The sequence below is a fragment of the Melopsittacus undulatus genome, chromosome 6, assembly GCF_012275295.1.
Source record: "Melopsittacus undulatus isolate bMelUnd1 chromosome 6, bMelUnd1.mat.Z, whole genome shotgun sequence".
Classification (NCBI taxonomy): Eukaryota; Metazoa; Chordata; class Aves; order Psittaciformes; family Psittaculidae; genus Melopsittacus; species Melopsittacus undulatus.
The window spans coordinates 37,586,682-37,603,442 of NC_047532.1; the positions used below are offsets into that span (position 1 = coordinate 37,586,682).

The 16,761-nt window shown below is 39.2% G+C and overlaps 1 protein-coding gene across 2 annotated transcripts; it reads left to right on the forward strand.

Annotated features, from left to right (window-relative positions):
- The first annotated feature begins 784 nt into the window (after positions 1-784).
- On the forward strand, positions 785-16,689 carry MLF1 (myeloid leukemia factor 1). Of its 2 annotated transcripts, XM_031042704.2 has the most exons (7): positions 785-899; positions 5,305-5,467; positions 10,449-10,535; positions 11,445-11,573; positions 12,624-12,783; positions 13,407-13,539; positions 14,489-16,689. In XM_031042704.2, exons 1-7 carry the CDS (start codon positions 853-855, stop codon positions 14,589-14,591), a joined length of 822 nt encoding a protein of 273 aa, XP_030898564.2. In that variant the 5' UTR covers positions 785-852; the 3' UTR covers positions 14,592-16,689. The 2 variants fall into 2 exon arrangements, with proteins under 2 accessions (XP_030898564.2, XP_033919451.1); XM_034063560.1 differs by lacking the exon at positions 10,449-10,535.
- Positions 16,690-16,761: the final 72 nt, after the last annotated feature.

Consider the following 16,761-nt stretch of genomic DNA (forward strand, 5'->3'; position numbering starts at 1 on the left):
AGGTCCACATCCCTGTTATTTTGCAGGCCCCAGAGCTAGATGCAGCACTGCAGGTGGGGTCTTATGAGAGTGGATTAGAGGGGCAGAATTACCTCCCTCAACAAACTGGCCATGCTGCTGGTCATGCTGGTACATTTTGATGTAATCCTGACCATGGCTGCGATGGCCACCGCAGCAACTGCGGCCAAATATCCCCACTCCACCCCGGCCCCAGTTTTTCCTCATGGCTCTATTTTGCTGGAACAGCTGTTTAGCGCTGCTGTAGCGCGGCCCTTGGTGCGTTCCCTTGGGGTGTCCCTGCGCGCCCCAGGGCTGCCCCTGACCATGGCCGCAGGAAACAGGACGCGGCCCGCCTCCCAAAACGGCTGCTTTATTTTACTGCCACCTACTGGAAAAAACACCATTACTTTTACCATGGCTGAGGACGGGGCAGCGGCCTGAGCAGCGCAGACAGCATCGGTCCGCAAACGGCCGTCAGACACTGTGGCGAGGCCGGCAGTACATCACGCCGGGGCCTGCACCCTTGCAAGCCGGGCAGGGCCTCGCTGGGAAAAAGGGGCCTTCAGGAGTGGCAGCCCAGAGGTCAGCTTGGGCACACGCGTCGGGCTGCACCCCGATCGCGGTTGCGCTCCCAGCCGGGCCCTGCTGTGGGCCTGGCACCAACGTGCGGGCGCGGGGCCGCACGGCGGCGCCCGTTGCCACGGCAACAGCGGCTCCCGGTGAGCCCCGCCCCGCCCTGTTCGCCACGGCTGCGGAGGCCAGTGGCGGCGCGGGGAGGCGTCACGTGGGGGAGGGGCGCCGCCGTGAGGGGCCGCGGAGCCGGTGGCGTTCACACAGTCGGGAGCCGCAGCCATGTTCGGGGGTTTGGGGCGCTGCTTCGAAGAGGACCCCTTCTTCCGGTGAGGGGCCCGCTGCGGCCCCGGGGCGCCGGGTTGGGAGGTGGTGGGCGGCCTCTGGAGCCCCGGTGCTGGGGTTATGGGGGTTGAGAGTGGCCGGTCGGAGTGGGTGTGAGGTGGCCGTATCCCGAAAGAGCGTTTCGGGGTGCCCCTCGCTCTGGAGGACTAGTGTCTGTGCGGGGTTAAGCCACTGATACTGTTCCTAGCCGTGCTCCCTCCTGAAACAAACGAGGATGCGGAGTGCCTCTTAGAACTACAGGGAGGGGGTTAAACTCTTGCTAGTGGCCCCTCTTCAGCAGCGCTGGTAATCCTTACTGTGCAGTAGGGAACTTGGTCGTAATTTTATAGTGGCATCTACGGAAAAGAAGTCTTCACCTCCTTGGTGAAACTCACCTTGGTCTGAGTTTCTTGCTTTTGTTTTTGGGTTGCTTTTTTCTAAAGTTTCTTAGGAAGTGGACAGGTGCTGTATGTTCTCACTTTTCTGTTGCCTTTTTTTTTTCTTTCTTTTTGCCACAGACTTTCTTAACTCTTGTCAATGCACACACTAAAGGTTACACTAGGTGTCCTTGCATTAGAACTTTGCCAGTGTCTATATGAGATCAATATAGGCGTTTCCTTGTGCCGATTTCCTGATGCTTCAGCTCAGCAGATGTGCTTTTTTTTGATCTCCATACTGCAAGCACAATGATAGTGCTTGGCATAGATCATGTCTATGTACTGAACTCTGAAACCACGTTATTTCTCATGGGAATCTTCTTTTCCCATGGGAACCCAAATCCAAGCAGTATGTCATGCAAATGTTCCCCTATCCTATGTTAGGATAGTCAAAGCTGCTGAAGAATGTAGTCTGGCCCTGTTTTATATCCTTCGTCAGAAACTGATCTGTAGTGGCTAAGAATGGGATTGGACAGCTCGAAGGATCCTGACTTTATTTTAGTAAGTGACTTACTGATTTTAGTAAGTACGAATAAAGATGTGTCTTTAGGAAAAACTATGTGGAACTTAATTACAAGCAAAGATGAGGGATAGTGCTGGTGCGTGGACAAGGCAGGGTAACACTTCGGGCCTTGTGATGTGCATTTGTTGACTGTATCTCTTAGCTACAGGATATTCTAGCCGAGGTTGCGTTTATACCTCTTAAAGGAGAATCTACTGCTTAGTTGCAAAAACATGTTTCTAGCAGTGGGATAGTTTCTAAAGCTGCACGATTGATTAGTACACTTGGTTTCTAGGAATATGTGCACTATTATAACAACTCATCAGTTATGTGCAGAAAATGTCACTATGCAAATCCTCTGCACAAAACGAAAATAATAATAGAAATTAAGTCTTGATTGTAGTATTTTGTATCATGCTTTTGAAGTATTAGTTGTTTTCCTCTTATTTTATTGCAGTCACTGTTGCAGTTTAAAACTAGGGAGAAAAGATGACTGCAAAAGATAATGGGAGTGTGTGTGAAAGAGATAAGAGATTAATTTTGAGATTAATGTTCTTGGCACTGCCCTCTTAAATCTGTTTTGCATGTAGTTAAGGGAATTAGCTTATTGCTTCAGATAAGGTTGGCTTCCAAAATAGAGTGATAATAGACTTCTGTTGCCTCTTAAGGAGAGATTTTAACTGCTGAACTGAAAAAAAGTGCCTGGGTTAAAAGAAATAGCTCTGTCTGTGAGCAGCTGTCCTGGGGAAGCACCAGTCAGTCAAAATGCTGCCCAGCCCCTCCTCCCCCCCCCCCCCCCCCCCCCCGAGTTTCATCCCTGATAGCCTGGACAGGTGCAGGAGTTGCATCTTCTCTGCCAAGTGCAGTTGGCATCTGCTTTTAGTTTACCAACACACAGCTCTTGTTTTATTGTCCAGATGTTATCTCCACTGTGACTCTGCAGCTTTGGGCTTACATAAGTTCCTAAATAAACAAACAAATAAAATGTGTCTAATACAAAGTACAGTTTTCAAAAATAATAAATTGAATTTATTGTTCTAGGACACTGATTTTTAAACTGACCAGAAACACATGCTGACTTACACTGTACCAGGACGTACATTTTCCAGGCAGATTCTCTGTTGACTTCCCATTGGTTTTGTCCTACTCTAGAGCATACCAAAATTACAGCATTTGTTTCAAAGCTTGACAACACTAGATCTTTTTATGAATAGCTCCCTAAAATGTTCCTGGGGAACTGGGAGACTTCAATTCTGTTCCTGAATCTGTCACAGTATATATCTTACTTCCCTGTCTCTGATAGTAAGAAGCTATATTTCTAAATTGCTTCACAGACCTTCATTTAAAACAACCCCCAACAACATAAAACCCCAGTTTTAGATGCAGGTGTAAATGTATCAATTAGATGTAGTGGAGGGTAAATGGCCAAGAGAAGTTACCATAGAAACTGAAATAATGCAAAAGAGACAATTTCACAAGGTATGAAGCATTATTTTGTCAGATGAGATGTATTACAGTATGTTATACACATTAAATTAAACCAAGTTTTCTTATCTACATTCAATCCATGAAATCTTATTTTGCTTATGATGTGTTACAGATAACTTGAGTGTCCTTTTGAACTGGACGAGATTGGAGAGAAATTTTGTTATCTATATTTTACTGATAGAATACAGTTTGAGTTTTGATAACCAAACCTGTCTGAAGTTTGTGGTGTCAGAAGAGATTTGCTGGAGGTACACATCTACTGCAGTGTAGTGCTTGTGTGCTTCCCTCATCTTGGCTCATGCAGAGACTTTTTCCATCTGTTCTTCATCCTGTGAAACGTGAGGGGACACTTGCTGTGTGCAAGCTGCTTATCACGCTAGGGCTGAAGTTAAAGCTGGTTGTCATGTGAGTGGGGTAGATTAGGGTCTGCTTATACAGTGGTAAAACTACTTCTGTACAGGTCCCCTTGCATTGGAGTGAGTTAAGTATGGGCATAGCTTAAAGGGGTATTGTGTTAAAAAATCTTGTTTGAAAATTAATCCAGCATACATTTGTAGCCCTATTTCTTTGCACCTTTTAGTGCAACTCTGGCACAAGAGAGTATATAGTGGAGAGATCAAAGTGGCCATGTGGCGTGGAAATTAATTTTCACAGGACTGAAGATAAGGGAGAATAGAAAAGCTGTTCAAGAGACTTGCAAGAGATGATTGGCTGTTAAAGTCAGAGGAACAACCTGAAGCTTTTCTTCACAGAGGCATTTTACAGGAAAGGCTGTGGTGTCCTGGAGAGAATGAGGATGTGAGCTGTCTGGGGAGTACCAGGAAATTGATAGGAAGGAAGACGAGGTGCTATTAAGTCTAAGTAAACATACCTGGGAAATCATTGTTAATAGAATGGCTTTCAGCAGAATAGCAAAGGGGGAAATTAGACTGGAGGTGAAGGGAGGAAATCACATGTATTTTTTGTATGAAGTAATAATTTGTAGCCTTGGATCACAGGCAGCAGTACCAATCATGTATTGTGCTTCTGGCAAAATCGTATTTTGATCCTCTTTTGGCCTCAGTTAGAAATATTTAGTATGTGCCCAAATTAGAGAATGCAAAGAATGAAGTAAGGAGTAACGGAGGGCAACTTGAGCAGTGTTCTACCTGCAAGCCAACCTTTGGGATTACTCGGGAGGTTCTAAAAACCTACAGTTTTTCGGAAACAGAGGCTGAATGTTTAGAGAGAAGAGAGAGAAAACTAATAGGAAAGCAAAAAACCAGTAAGAATATTTCTTCCTAAGCAGAGAAAAGGAGTATGAGAACATGATTTATGGAGGGGGTAAAAAGGGATACAGTAGTGGGTGACTAAAATAAAGGAGATGGGGATGGAGAGAGGATTGTATACATTTTTAAGTATGTGGGTCAAGGAGGATGAGAAGTAGAATGGAAGTGGCCAGCAAAATAAATTTGAGAGGTGATGGTGATGAAATCTAGTGGGACATAATGAGTTCAGTGAGTAGTACCATACTAAGCTTTGACAGATTAAAGTCAAAAAAGGAGAGGGGAGGAAAAAAAATTCTTTTACTATCAGGGGTTGGAGGTAGAAGTAGTGATAAAACATGGGTCAGTTTTATAGTTTGTGGCAGATGGTAAACATGGGCTGGAGTGAAAGATGGCAGCAAAGGCTGGAATATTTTTTGGAAAAGGTGAGGAAAGAGAAAAAGCAATATGGACACATAAGAGTGTAGGAGAGCCATGAAGGCAGCTAAGACAAAAGAACTAGAACATCCAACCAACATGAGAGATGGGAAGCAAAGTGAAAAAAGTGAGAGTTTGTAAGAAATAGGAGATTGCCCAGTTGGGTCCTGTTAAAGTAATAATTTGAATAAAGAACCATATGGTATGATGAATAAAATTGCATTTTAACAATTCTGGAGCAATTTTCAGTAGCCTGGAATAAAACCTTATGACTTTCTGTGCAAAATATATCTTTTTTCAGGGATCCTTTTGCTGCACACCATGAACATATGCGGCAGATGATGAGAAGCTTTTCTGATCCTTTTGGACGAGATCCATTTCTCAGTATAACAGATGATGGGGAGAGAACAGTAGATCGAAGAGCACGCCAGGACTCTCAGGTTGCTCTAAGAGGAAATCACAGAGTAAGTATTTTCTTAATCTCTAAGGATTGCTACATGGAAGTTACATTTACTGGTAATATAGTTGGCTTCACATTTCCGTTTCTGTTAAATTTGGTCCAGTGTTACAACCTTGTTCAGATTGTTTCATTGCTGAGTAATATGTGAATAATCTCTCTTGGTTCTTTAATGGCCTGTTACTTCACAGTGACAAGCTTCTGTTAGGACTAATGACAAGTCTGTGTATTATTGAACATTGAGCATACAGTATTTAACGAAACAAACTAAACAATCTTATGAAATGTTTGGTTTAATAAATATTATGTATGAAATGTCTGTTACAGAAAGGCATTAAATGTCCATAAACAGAGCCTTCTCTGAACTATTTTTATTCTAACTTTCTTAAAAAGGTACCTTGATACTTATGCCTTCACTCTGTGACTTAGTATCTTTGTGTGTAGTTACTCATGTTAATTTAACAAAAACCTTTGTTTCAGCCACTTGGGGTCAGAGAAACTGATATGAAATCTTGTATTTCTATAAAATACTAGCTGAAACTGAGAAGTTGGCAGTGATCTGTGTTCTGCATAAAGTAGGTTTTTTTTTTCTGGCATGCAGGACAATTGTGTCTTATGCTTCTGTAGCTAAACCTTGTGTAATTGCTGTATTTAGAAAGGATACACGTTGGTAGTTGGTTCCTTCCCCTCCACCAGGATAAATATTTTGCAGCTGAATGATCTCTTACTTTAGTGAATCATATTCAGTTAAAAAAAAACCCAAACCATTCAAAAACCCACAACTCTCCCTGCACCCCACCCCAAAAAAAAAAAAAAAAAGAGTTGGAAGACAAGACTCATTACAAGAGCTTGTGGAACTTGGCCAGATTTGGTGGTGGCTGTTCAAACCTAGATAGTTAGAGCTTAATAAACACTGCTGAAACACAGACTATCACCTGCAAGTCAAAAGGGTAACTGTCAGATTCTTTCCTCTCTGCTCATACATTGCCAGTTAATTTCAAATATAGATGCTGCTGGATCTAATTAGGGCATGATCTTTCATCTACTGAAGCAGATTCTTAGGCCTTGGTTCAGTAGATGCCTAAAACCAGATTGGCCTTCATTTTCCTTCAGAAAAAGGATACATTAAACCTTATCCTAATAGTTCAGAAGTCTGTGTCTCTTGTACTTGGTGGTGAGGGACAGATGTGAGACACAGAAAACCTTTATCTATGGTTACAGAAAGAAGTTAAAGGCACAAAAGCACTGTGTTATTTTGATAAGCACAGAAGAATTACACACCTGCTGAAGTCTTTTCAGTATCTTTTTATGTTCCTCATGTTTCACCTCAGAGCTGTCAGATGTCACAGAAGGCTTGGCACTGATTACTTGAGCATTGTAGTAGTTGCAAACCACTTTTACTGGTTTCCCTCCAGAAGTGACTCAGATACTTTATTAGGTTTGTGTAGGAAAAAAATGGATATCTTTATTACCATGTAAAAACCATTTTGTTAAAATTACCCATATTGATTACCGATATTGCCACTCTATGTTTTAAGTAAACTGTAGCATGTCTAAAACTGCTTTATGAGGAAAAGAACTTGTTGGAACAACACAATGTGTGTCAAGATAATATTTAAATTTGAACATGCTTTTCCTTTTTCAAGCAGGTTTGCAGTGTCAGTTTTTAGCACAATGAATGGGGTAAAACATCTTAAAAGATACTGTCGTTCATTTTGTTATGGTATCTGATGGTCCTATATATTAGCCAACTATTTAGCAGCTTTTTGCATGTATTATAAAACAAAGTTTATAAACTTTATTATTTCTGAGGATAGCCTTTTGCACTTGATATATGTAACATATAAATATATATGTTATTCTTTTAATACATATTAGACAGACCTGCAATCTGGAAGAGTTCTTAAAGGTACTCCAAGAACTGGTCAAATCCTTTTGTACTTAGAAGTTACTGTAAAGTGCTTGGTACTTTATTTAGGTGGCTTTTATGTAACCCTCAAATCTTAGCTTCTTGGAAACATCAATATGTTGTCCAGCATCTCATTGCCCTGTCATATAGGGATATTCAGTATCAGTTGGTCAAACAGGAACTATATTTGTTGGTGTTTATAGCTACATCTATTTATACAACTGCAGAAGAATATAATTTGCTTGTGGGGATTTGTCTTCAGGGGGTTCTGTATATGATGATAAATTTACCTGGAATTTCTTTGCAATGATCTCAGAAACTGCTGACTTAACTGCTGAAGTTAGACTTCATTTTATTGTAAGGAATGTATAGATATTTTAAATAAATATCTTTCTATTTGCATTGATCAGTTTTTATATATAAAGAGTGCTTGTTAACAGGCCAGCTGTACCACTTAATTTTTTTAAGCTCTAAAATTGTATGCCAACCTCCTAAAATTTAATTATGTTACATTAAGGGGACTATTGATCTGTTGATTTTCACCAACTATCAGCAATGGGGTTCTATTGCATTACTAGAACGAAGTGTCAGAGAAGTGGATGATGTCTGAAGCACTGTGCCATGTTTTAAATAATTTTGGCACAGAGGTTACTGTGGTAAACGTTTCTCAGATTCTAGCTGTAGGTTCTTCTAGTACATACATGTGAATAGGACTTATTAAGTGTGGTGACAGCTATTGCTTTCCAATATCAATAGTGTAAGTATATTAACTTCTGTATACCTGGAGACTACTTCATATTATATTGTCATAGCACACTATAAATTACCAAGGTCCTTTTGAGTGACTATTTTTGTTTGATTGAAAATGTTTAATATTACGTGATGTATACGAAAGTTACTTCTGCTGTCCGATAACAGGTATAACTGAAAGATGCTGGTCCTTTTTCTTCCAGGCAACAAGCTGTGCCCTCATGCCCTTTGCAGGCTTTGGTAGAGTGGTTAGTATCCCAGAACCAATAATCTTTTTAGGTCTTGCTAGTACATGTATACTGTATGCATAACTAAAGCATGGACAAAGGCGAGTCTTGGCGTGCTTACAAACTGCATTTGTTGTTATTTCCATATATGGAACAGTATAATTCAAGAAAGTTTGTTTTTTTTTTTTATTCTTATTAAATGAAAATGCTGGGGTAGATTAAATAGGCTGATACCAAGACTGGAAAAGTTATCGCTTAGCAGCTGGCTTTTCTACTCAGTGATGTATCTGATTGTACTTAATCTCTGATGGATGTGAATGAAATAATCTCTGGAGACTCCAAACTCTGACTACTGCCTTTGGAAGGTTTTAAAGAGTCCTCAGATTGAAATCCATTGGTTAAGAGAGTGTCTCTCACTTGCAGAGCAGACAAAAACAATCATGGGTCTTTGACTTCAAAGATCTAAAGATATAAATATGACATTACAAAGGCACAAATTTGCATCTTGCTGTATGCAAAAAGCTAATCAAAATTCTTTTGCTACTAACTGCACAATTATGGTTTTACCCTCTTGCTGCAATCTACGGCATGTAATTCCGTAAGTACAGCTGATTACTAGGCAATGGCATTGGTGAACACCCGGATTTCTAACTGTAGAAGGCAGTTTTCTGGAGTTACTGACACCTGCTATGATTTGATGCCCTAAATTGTCTATCTGTATTGCCAGAGGTTTTGATAGCCCTTTAAGGATATTTCTTCCTACTCAAGAAAAAAATTATTTTCTGTATCTGAGCTTTACTTAATTTTATGCTTAAGCTGCAGGTTTTATTTTTAAACTTCAAAATTCAATTTATGTGTTTCCAGTAGTCAGAGGAATGTGGGGTGTTTGCTATTGTAATTAGCATCCTGGTGTTTTGAAGCACCTCAGTAGTGCAAAGGGCTGCCACATGTAGCCCAGCAACCAGCCTCTTGACAAAGCTGCTGGGTTTTGGGGAGCTCATGGGAGCAGTTTTCCCTGCTCTTATCACAGTCTCATACCTGTGGACCAGAGCGTGGTGGTGGCACAGCAGCTGTCCTGGGAAGCAGCTATGTGCACATGTGCCTAAACTCACCAACCCATCAGTGTGTGGTGTTTGCTCTTAAGTAGTGTGCTCCAATCCGGCAGCCCAGTAGGGAGTTTGAACTGGTTCTGAGGAAAAGCTTTTAGTAGGAATGGAAAGGCATGATGAAAATATTTATCACCACCTGCTGCACTGGAGAGGAGCCCAGAGGAGGCTGCTCCTTTGGGATAGTATTGCTGTCCTCCCAGATGGTCACTTAGGAGCGTTCACCCTTTCACTGCTTTCTGTCTCCCTGTGGGTTTTGTTTTTTTTGTTTGTTTGGGTTTTTTTTGTTTCATTTTCTTCAAAAGGCAGCTTTCATCAGTATATGCCATCAGCTACATGTCCTATTAATAAAATTCTGTGCATGTAAATCTGTCTTAGTATCTGTCATTTGTGCAACACTGGATTTTATGCTTTCATGTAAAAATAACAAACAAATGTTTTGTTGATTACATCTATAGCATCAAGTAGTTAAGCTGCCATTAAAATACCAAGTTATGATTCTCTGTTTTTTTCCCCACTGCCCTTTTATGAGTAATGTACAGTACTTCTGCAAAGGAACAGCTGTGTCTGCTGGGATGCATTTTCAGCGTGACTCCATATGCATTAAGGGATTTACATAATAGAGATAATTTGATCTTCAGTAGATTATAAGGCATGGAGCGTCATATAGTCCTTTTTACAGCAGAAGCTAGTTAGGTTAGAAGGTATTTGAAAATAGTTCTTGTAAACTGGCCACGTTATGAGCTTATTTTCACATTCAGGTGTCAAATCTTTGACTTCTATCTTACCAGTATCTCCCAACTTCACAACCAAGCTCCCCATGTTAGCTTACAATTTTTTTATTTGAAAAGATGCATTTTGGCCTGTCTGTGTCTATGAATTGCAGCCTTTGAGAACCTTTTTGATGGTCTTACTTGCATTAGAAAATGCATGTGGAAACAGCTTCAGAATTTGAGGAGTTCTAGACTATGTATTAATTTTAATGTCTTTTATTAGGATGCAAATTTTGGGGAACCTTTTTTTGCAATGGACAGGATGGTGTCAAATATGAGAAACAGTATGCTGGAAATGCAAAGAAAATTTGTAAGTTTGTTGTTTGTTGGTTTTTGAATTTGATTTTGTGTGGTTTTTTTTTTTGTAATTAAAATTTGTTCTAAAATTGTCTTGGAGACCAACAGCTGTTTAAAATATTATTCAAAGTCCTGACAAAATAAAGGTTATTAGTCTTAAACAGGAGGAATTTAAAATTTCCCCCCCACACTATATTGTGGTTATAATTCTTTATGCTGTCATTCATTATTTCCTAACAGCAGTACTTTAAGTGTATGCCTGATTTTTTCTAGGGGTTAGAACTGCTATAAGTTATCTGGTCTCTGCCTGTTGCCAGAGCTGACACCTTAAGTGAAGGAGCAATTTAAAGTTTTACTGGACATTTAAAAACAAAAACCACAAAGCCTAAATGTCACCCTCTGTATAGGCTTTTCTCTGATTTTTGTTTGCAGTGCTGCTTCTTCTTTCTCCACAGTCTTTGAAGGTAACACTGATATGTATTTAAAGTGTTGCTCAGTAAATTTACTATGTTTTATTGGCCTTGTAAAATGGCTTGTAACCATTGTTGCTCAAGTCCTATTTCACCTGAACTCTTTACACACATTATATTCTGTATGTGGCAAGACTTATGTTACAGGTTATGTATCTTCATTACTAAACTATGTCAGGGCAAACATTCGAGCAGTTGCTTGTTGCTGCCCAGGCTTTGTTACCGTGTTCCCTAACATGGGAGACCTGTGGCCAGATAAGGCTAGGACAAGAGTGAGGGCATATCAAATGCAGAGGTCTCTTCCCAACAGGCTGCATCTGTGGTGCCAGGAGTGAGGCTTAATATTTCAGAGGGGTGTTCTTTTCACAATGAGGTAGTGTTAGAATGTAAGAAGTACCTATTATCCACAAGTTTCTTTTTTTTTATTAATAAGAAGTCTATACTGCTTGTAGGATGACCTGTCCATCCATCCAGATGCACACCCATTTAGCTCCTTCTCTGTGATGACATACTCCAAAGTAGGAAATGAACCACCAAAAGTTTTCCAGGCTTTATCTCAGACACACACAGCTCCAGGAGGTGTAAGTATTCCTGAGATCCAGCAAAAAAAGTGGTATGTAATTACCAAAATTTCATCTATGCCAACCTGCAGCTTCCTTAAGGTTCTTTTTCCTGGAGACAGTTACTCTTGTAATTTAGAAAAACATATGTCTTTTCAAACACTGCTCTATATTAAAGGCTTCTGAAGCTGAAGTGCAATTTTCTTCCTTGTAATTTGTATGCTTGTAAGTATGCATCTAAATAAATTGTATGTCTGTCAGACTGAAAAAATTGAGTGCCAGAACAGCTAATTCTTCAAGGCAGTCTTCAATGTCTTTCTCTTTACTACAGTTAATTCTTTTCTTGTACATTAAATTTCTGTCCAAAATGTAAGATACAAGAAGCAGCCTATTTATGCAAAATATGGTTTCAAGTCATCCCCGTTACTCTTTTAAATGCTTATGTAATGCTTTGGATGAAGATGCCCTTTCATTGACTTCCTTGCAGCTGTTGCATCTAATTCTGCTAAGAAATTTGAATTTGAACCCTGAAGCAAGGTTCACGAAAGACTATATGTGAGCAGTAAAGACCGTTGAGCATGACTGGCTGTGGGATATGTTCAAGCTCAAGCAGACACTCAGTTATCAAAAAGGTTCTAATAATACACCCATGAACACAGTGATAAGCGGTCACCTGGGTTTCAGGCCAGACAACATGACAACCTAGTAATTAGTTGTCCCTTCATGCTGAGAATATTGGCATTGATTATTATTGCTTCTGTTGCCAAGGAGAACGTTGAAGACTTGTCTGCACATAGTATATTTAGATTAGGCTTTTTTTTCCCCAGCAATTAATATCCCGTATGTATGTTTCTCAAGGAGCTCTAGGAGTTCTTGTTTAATCTTCCTGTCCGTTGGCAAGAGGTACAGACTTGATCTGGGTGTTGGTGTATTTTCAGCTAATACAGTAAATTGGAAAAGCCTGTAAAACCTAACTTTTTCAAAAGAAAGATAAAAATCCTTTAGGAAAAAAAAAGATTTTTTTAACCTATTTTTTGGCTGGAAGGATATTTACTTCCCTTTTTTGTACAGGTTAAGGAGACAAGAAAAGCACTTAAGGATTCTGAAAGTGGGCTGCAAAAAATGGCTATTGGTCATCACATTAATGATCGTGCTCATGTCATTACAAAATCTAAGAACAGCAAGACTGGTGATGAAGAAATGACCCAAGAATTCATCAACTTGGATGAAAGTATGTCTCTTTTATGCAGTTCCCTAATGGGCTTTACACTGTTGTTTCACATACCAATTTTGAAGTTCCAGCTTGAGACATCTTAAAAGGGACTGTTTTTCAGACAGTCTGAGAGTCTGCAAATCAGGTTTGCTTAGCTGATATAAATTTGGACAATTGCGGTTACAGTGGCCATTTATAATTGAAAATGTGTTGTAATGCAATTGGTATTGTTTATTTGTACAACGGCTGCTTGTGTTTGAAAGTACTGTTCATAATATTTTATGGTTTCAAACAAACTTTTAATGGAATTTTGCTGTTTGCTGTGTGTTGGTGGCTAATACATATTTGAGATGTGTGGTTAAAATGTGCCTGTATTTTTATGGCAGTATTTTGGTTTCTTGGGGTGTTTTGGGGTTTTGTTTTTTTTTTTTTTTAATTTCTATCTTCCAAACATAAGCCTACTGGCAGTAAGCTTTTAGTAGTCTTTCACAGATCCCCTAGAAATAGTTTGAAGGCCATTTGGAGAATCACGGCTCACAAGTTTAAAAAACACTGTTCGAACCCCCTAATTTTCAATACATTTTATTTTTCCCCTACCTTGTTAGCATTTATTAAAAAGTGAACTTTAATTGTTTTTTCAGATGAGGCCCAGACCTTTGATGAAGAGTGGCAGAATGAGATTATGAAGTTCAAGCCATCTAGAACTAGATGCACTTTAGAAGCTCCAAAATACAGAAGTACTCATCACGTACCTAAGGGAGATGGATTAAGAAGGTAGAAAGAGTTTCCTACCAGAAGAAATACTAGCAGCAGAATGAAAATTGAAATTCTGAAGCAATATGTTCACATGCAAACAATGTTGCTGGCAATCTGACGAAAAAGTGTGTTTTATTCCTCTTCATGGTGCCACAACAAACAGTATAAGGCAGTATTTTTTTGCTAAATTCTGAAGAAATTTAGTATATTTGACTTGGAAAACATCTTAATGAACAGATAGGCTAAAATGGTGTCTGCTCTAGAGAACAGGCCAATGCTCTTAGCTCAACCATGTACAAATGTTGTAGCTGTCCATACAGTCATTAAACTAGGTGAGCTGCTTTAAGCTATAATTCTTATTGAGGGCTAGGCTGACCTCTTCTCTTGGGTAAAAGGGAAGATGTTTTCCATATAGTTGGAGACAGACACACCCCTCTTTGCAGAGTTAGATTTCAAATGAGACCTCTCCTAATCTTAAAATCAGGGAGTATGTGTAGAAATGGGGTCTTTATCAGTAAATGCAGGAGCTCCCCTGCATAAACTGCTATCTGCCAAGCTTCAGTTTTTACCCCTCTGCTACTGACAAATAGTGTCAGTGCAAGTTGTCTTGCCTTCATCAGCTGCATGTTTGGTAGAGAATGCTACAGAAGGAAGATGGTCCTTTTCGGTAAACTACACAGAGCACTTTCCCTGTGGCACCCCTCCAATTCTAGAGGTTTATTACAGAGGCTACTTTACCTTTGGTTTCAGTTTTCAGACTAAGCTGGGTCTTTCTTGCCATCAGAGTGTGCAAGATGAGGAATCAGTCCAACCCTATGGTGGTAACAATGGAAGGAGTTTTTGAGAAAGAATCAAATCTGTGTTACAACTAAAATAACTATACCTCCACTTAAGTAGCTAACAAAATATACATTCTCCCATCCCCTTATTTTATGGTGGTTGTGATTTTTGTTGACTTTTGTTTCAGAGAGAAACCACGGGCAGTTGCGGGATCCAGGGAGCCCCGAGATTATTTGGAGAATCTCAGTGTGAAAGGAACAAATGTCCCCATCAGAAGCAGCAAAAAATAAATTGCTTCCATTCTCCATTTGAATGGAGTTTCTTCAGAGAAGATAATGGTGCTGCATTGCTTATGTTTGTATAAGTATACATATATATATGACCAATCTCTGTTTTTTGTTTTAGTAAGTATTAGCGTGCCTTACTACTCCGATCTTCTGACAATTGAATGTTCTTTAAAACTTCAGATCCTTGGTAAAACCATCCAGTTTCAGTAAATTAAAAACAACAATTTTCCACTTAAAAGCACTTTAATGGGTTATAACTAATTCTGTTTTAAAAAGAAAAAAAAATGCTTTGATTTATAGAATTTTTCTGCTACATCTGTAACAGTCTCAGGCTTCTTATTAAGCCTGCAACTATTAAGTAATGCAAGTATCCCCCCCCCCCCCACTCTTAACTTACACAGAAAGAAATTCTCTTTTTATTTTGTGTGGCTGAAATAATTACTGATTTTTTTTCTAGGTGATATAGCAATTAATAGCAATTGGAATGCACTATAGCCACTATATCTACCTATCTACGTATCTATCTTTAAAATCATACTGTAATCTTTTATGGAATCCCCAGATTTACGCTGCTTTAGCATGAAGTGAAATAGTAAATTAGCAAACACTTAAATTTTATCAGTTTTAGTTTTATCAGCATTCTTATGTTTATAAGCTGTGCTTGCATCTCTTCTGTGCCTAGACTGTTCGTTTTGTATTTCTGATTCTTTGTATATTTTTTTTGGAGGTGGCCCATTATTTTTAATTCTTGAAGATTCTCTGTAGTAGCTTTAATTATCCTGTAATAATACTGCTGTGGCCTAAAACACAGCTGTAACTACTAGTTATTGACCAGAAAAATATGTGTGAGAAACTGGTTGAGCTGGCAGTAAGTTTAACTGGATAATGGATTATTACACTATTTCTTCTCTCCTGAAAAGCTAAAAGAGCCCTGAATACTGGAAACCATTTCCCTTCAGCTGAGATGAAACATGTTTGTATTCTTGTGTGTCCTGTTTTAGCAAATGGAGGATGATTTTAAATCTAACACTTCATCTCATGCTGGTATTTTTTGGTTAAGGAGTCTAATATTCCAGAGAAAAGCCAACTGTGTGACTGAGGACAGGTCTTTGCATCACAAATGTTGAGTTCATATGCTGTTCTACCACACATGCTGTATCACAAATAATTTCTGTAGACTATAACGTTATAGCATCAGCATATATTTCAGGGCTAAAACATTATAGCCTTAAAAAGGCACTACTTGTATGATAAAATAGGTTTTGTAAGTTAATCTTTCTTTGGCCAAAAAGCAAATGGCCTCTAAATCATACTTAATCTTTCTTCAGATTCTGTGGATTATTTAATTCTATGCTTATTAATGTGCAAATAATCAAAAATACTTCTATTGAACTCTGCTGAGGGCAAGACAGTTATTTGCTTGTTTAATGCAGTAGTCTCTTCCTATTATTAGAGCAAACACTAGTGACAATAAATCTATGCTGTTGAACCACTCCACATGCGGACAAGGTAAGAGGGTGGTAAGGAGATAGTAGCTACTCCTGATGGAAGGATGAACTGGAACTGTGTATAACGAAGTCGCACCTGCCAGAACACTGAATCTTTCACTCTCCTTCAAAAGTAAGAGTACACCTCTATGGCCTGATCTTCTGTACACTGAAGACAACATCGATTTTTGCAATTAATGTCATTGAGAATGTAAGGCCATGGAGGCATTTTTCCAGGTATGTAACTTAAACTTCCCAGTGAAAAACAGTCAAAACCTTGTTACTGTTGCAACTTCAGAAGAAATCATCAGCTTGGGAGCTGCTGCTATTTAACAGAAAGAGTATTCATCTTGCAAGTTACTTTTCTTTCCTATGCTTTACTGAGAGTAAAAAAAGCCAAACCTATGCCACATATACATAATCAACAAAACAAGTACATACCTCAGTTTTAAAATTATAGTGGAAGGAGGCTGATACTCATTACAGGTTACTTTGTTATACAAGCCAGTCTTCTAAAATATAATGCAAAAGAAGCTGTTCTATATAGAAACATTGGAAACTGAAATTCTTTAATAAAATTATTTATTTCTGGTTATGGTTTTGTTTATACCACACCACTGACTAGTGCCTTTTTTATTTTGGCCTGCTTAAGAGCATTCTTGTGTGTGACACCAGTAACAACGCAA

Bases quoted from the DNA above. Each gene is read 5' to 3' on its own strand.
- MLF1 (XM_031042704.2), top strand. From the start codon at position 853: ATGTTCGGGGGTTTGGGGCGCTGCTTCGAAGAGGACCCCTTCTTCCG. The intron at 11,574-12,623 runs GTAAGTATTCCT...TTTTTTGTACAG, and splicing joins CACACACAGCTCCAGGAGGT to GTTAAGGAGACAAGAAAAGC. The intron at 13,540-14,488 runs GTAGAAAGAGTT...CTTTTGTTTCAG, and splicing joins AAGGGAGATGGATTAAGAAG to AGAGAAACCACGGGCAGTTG.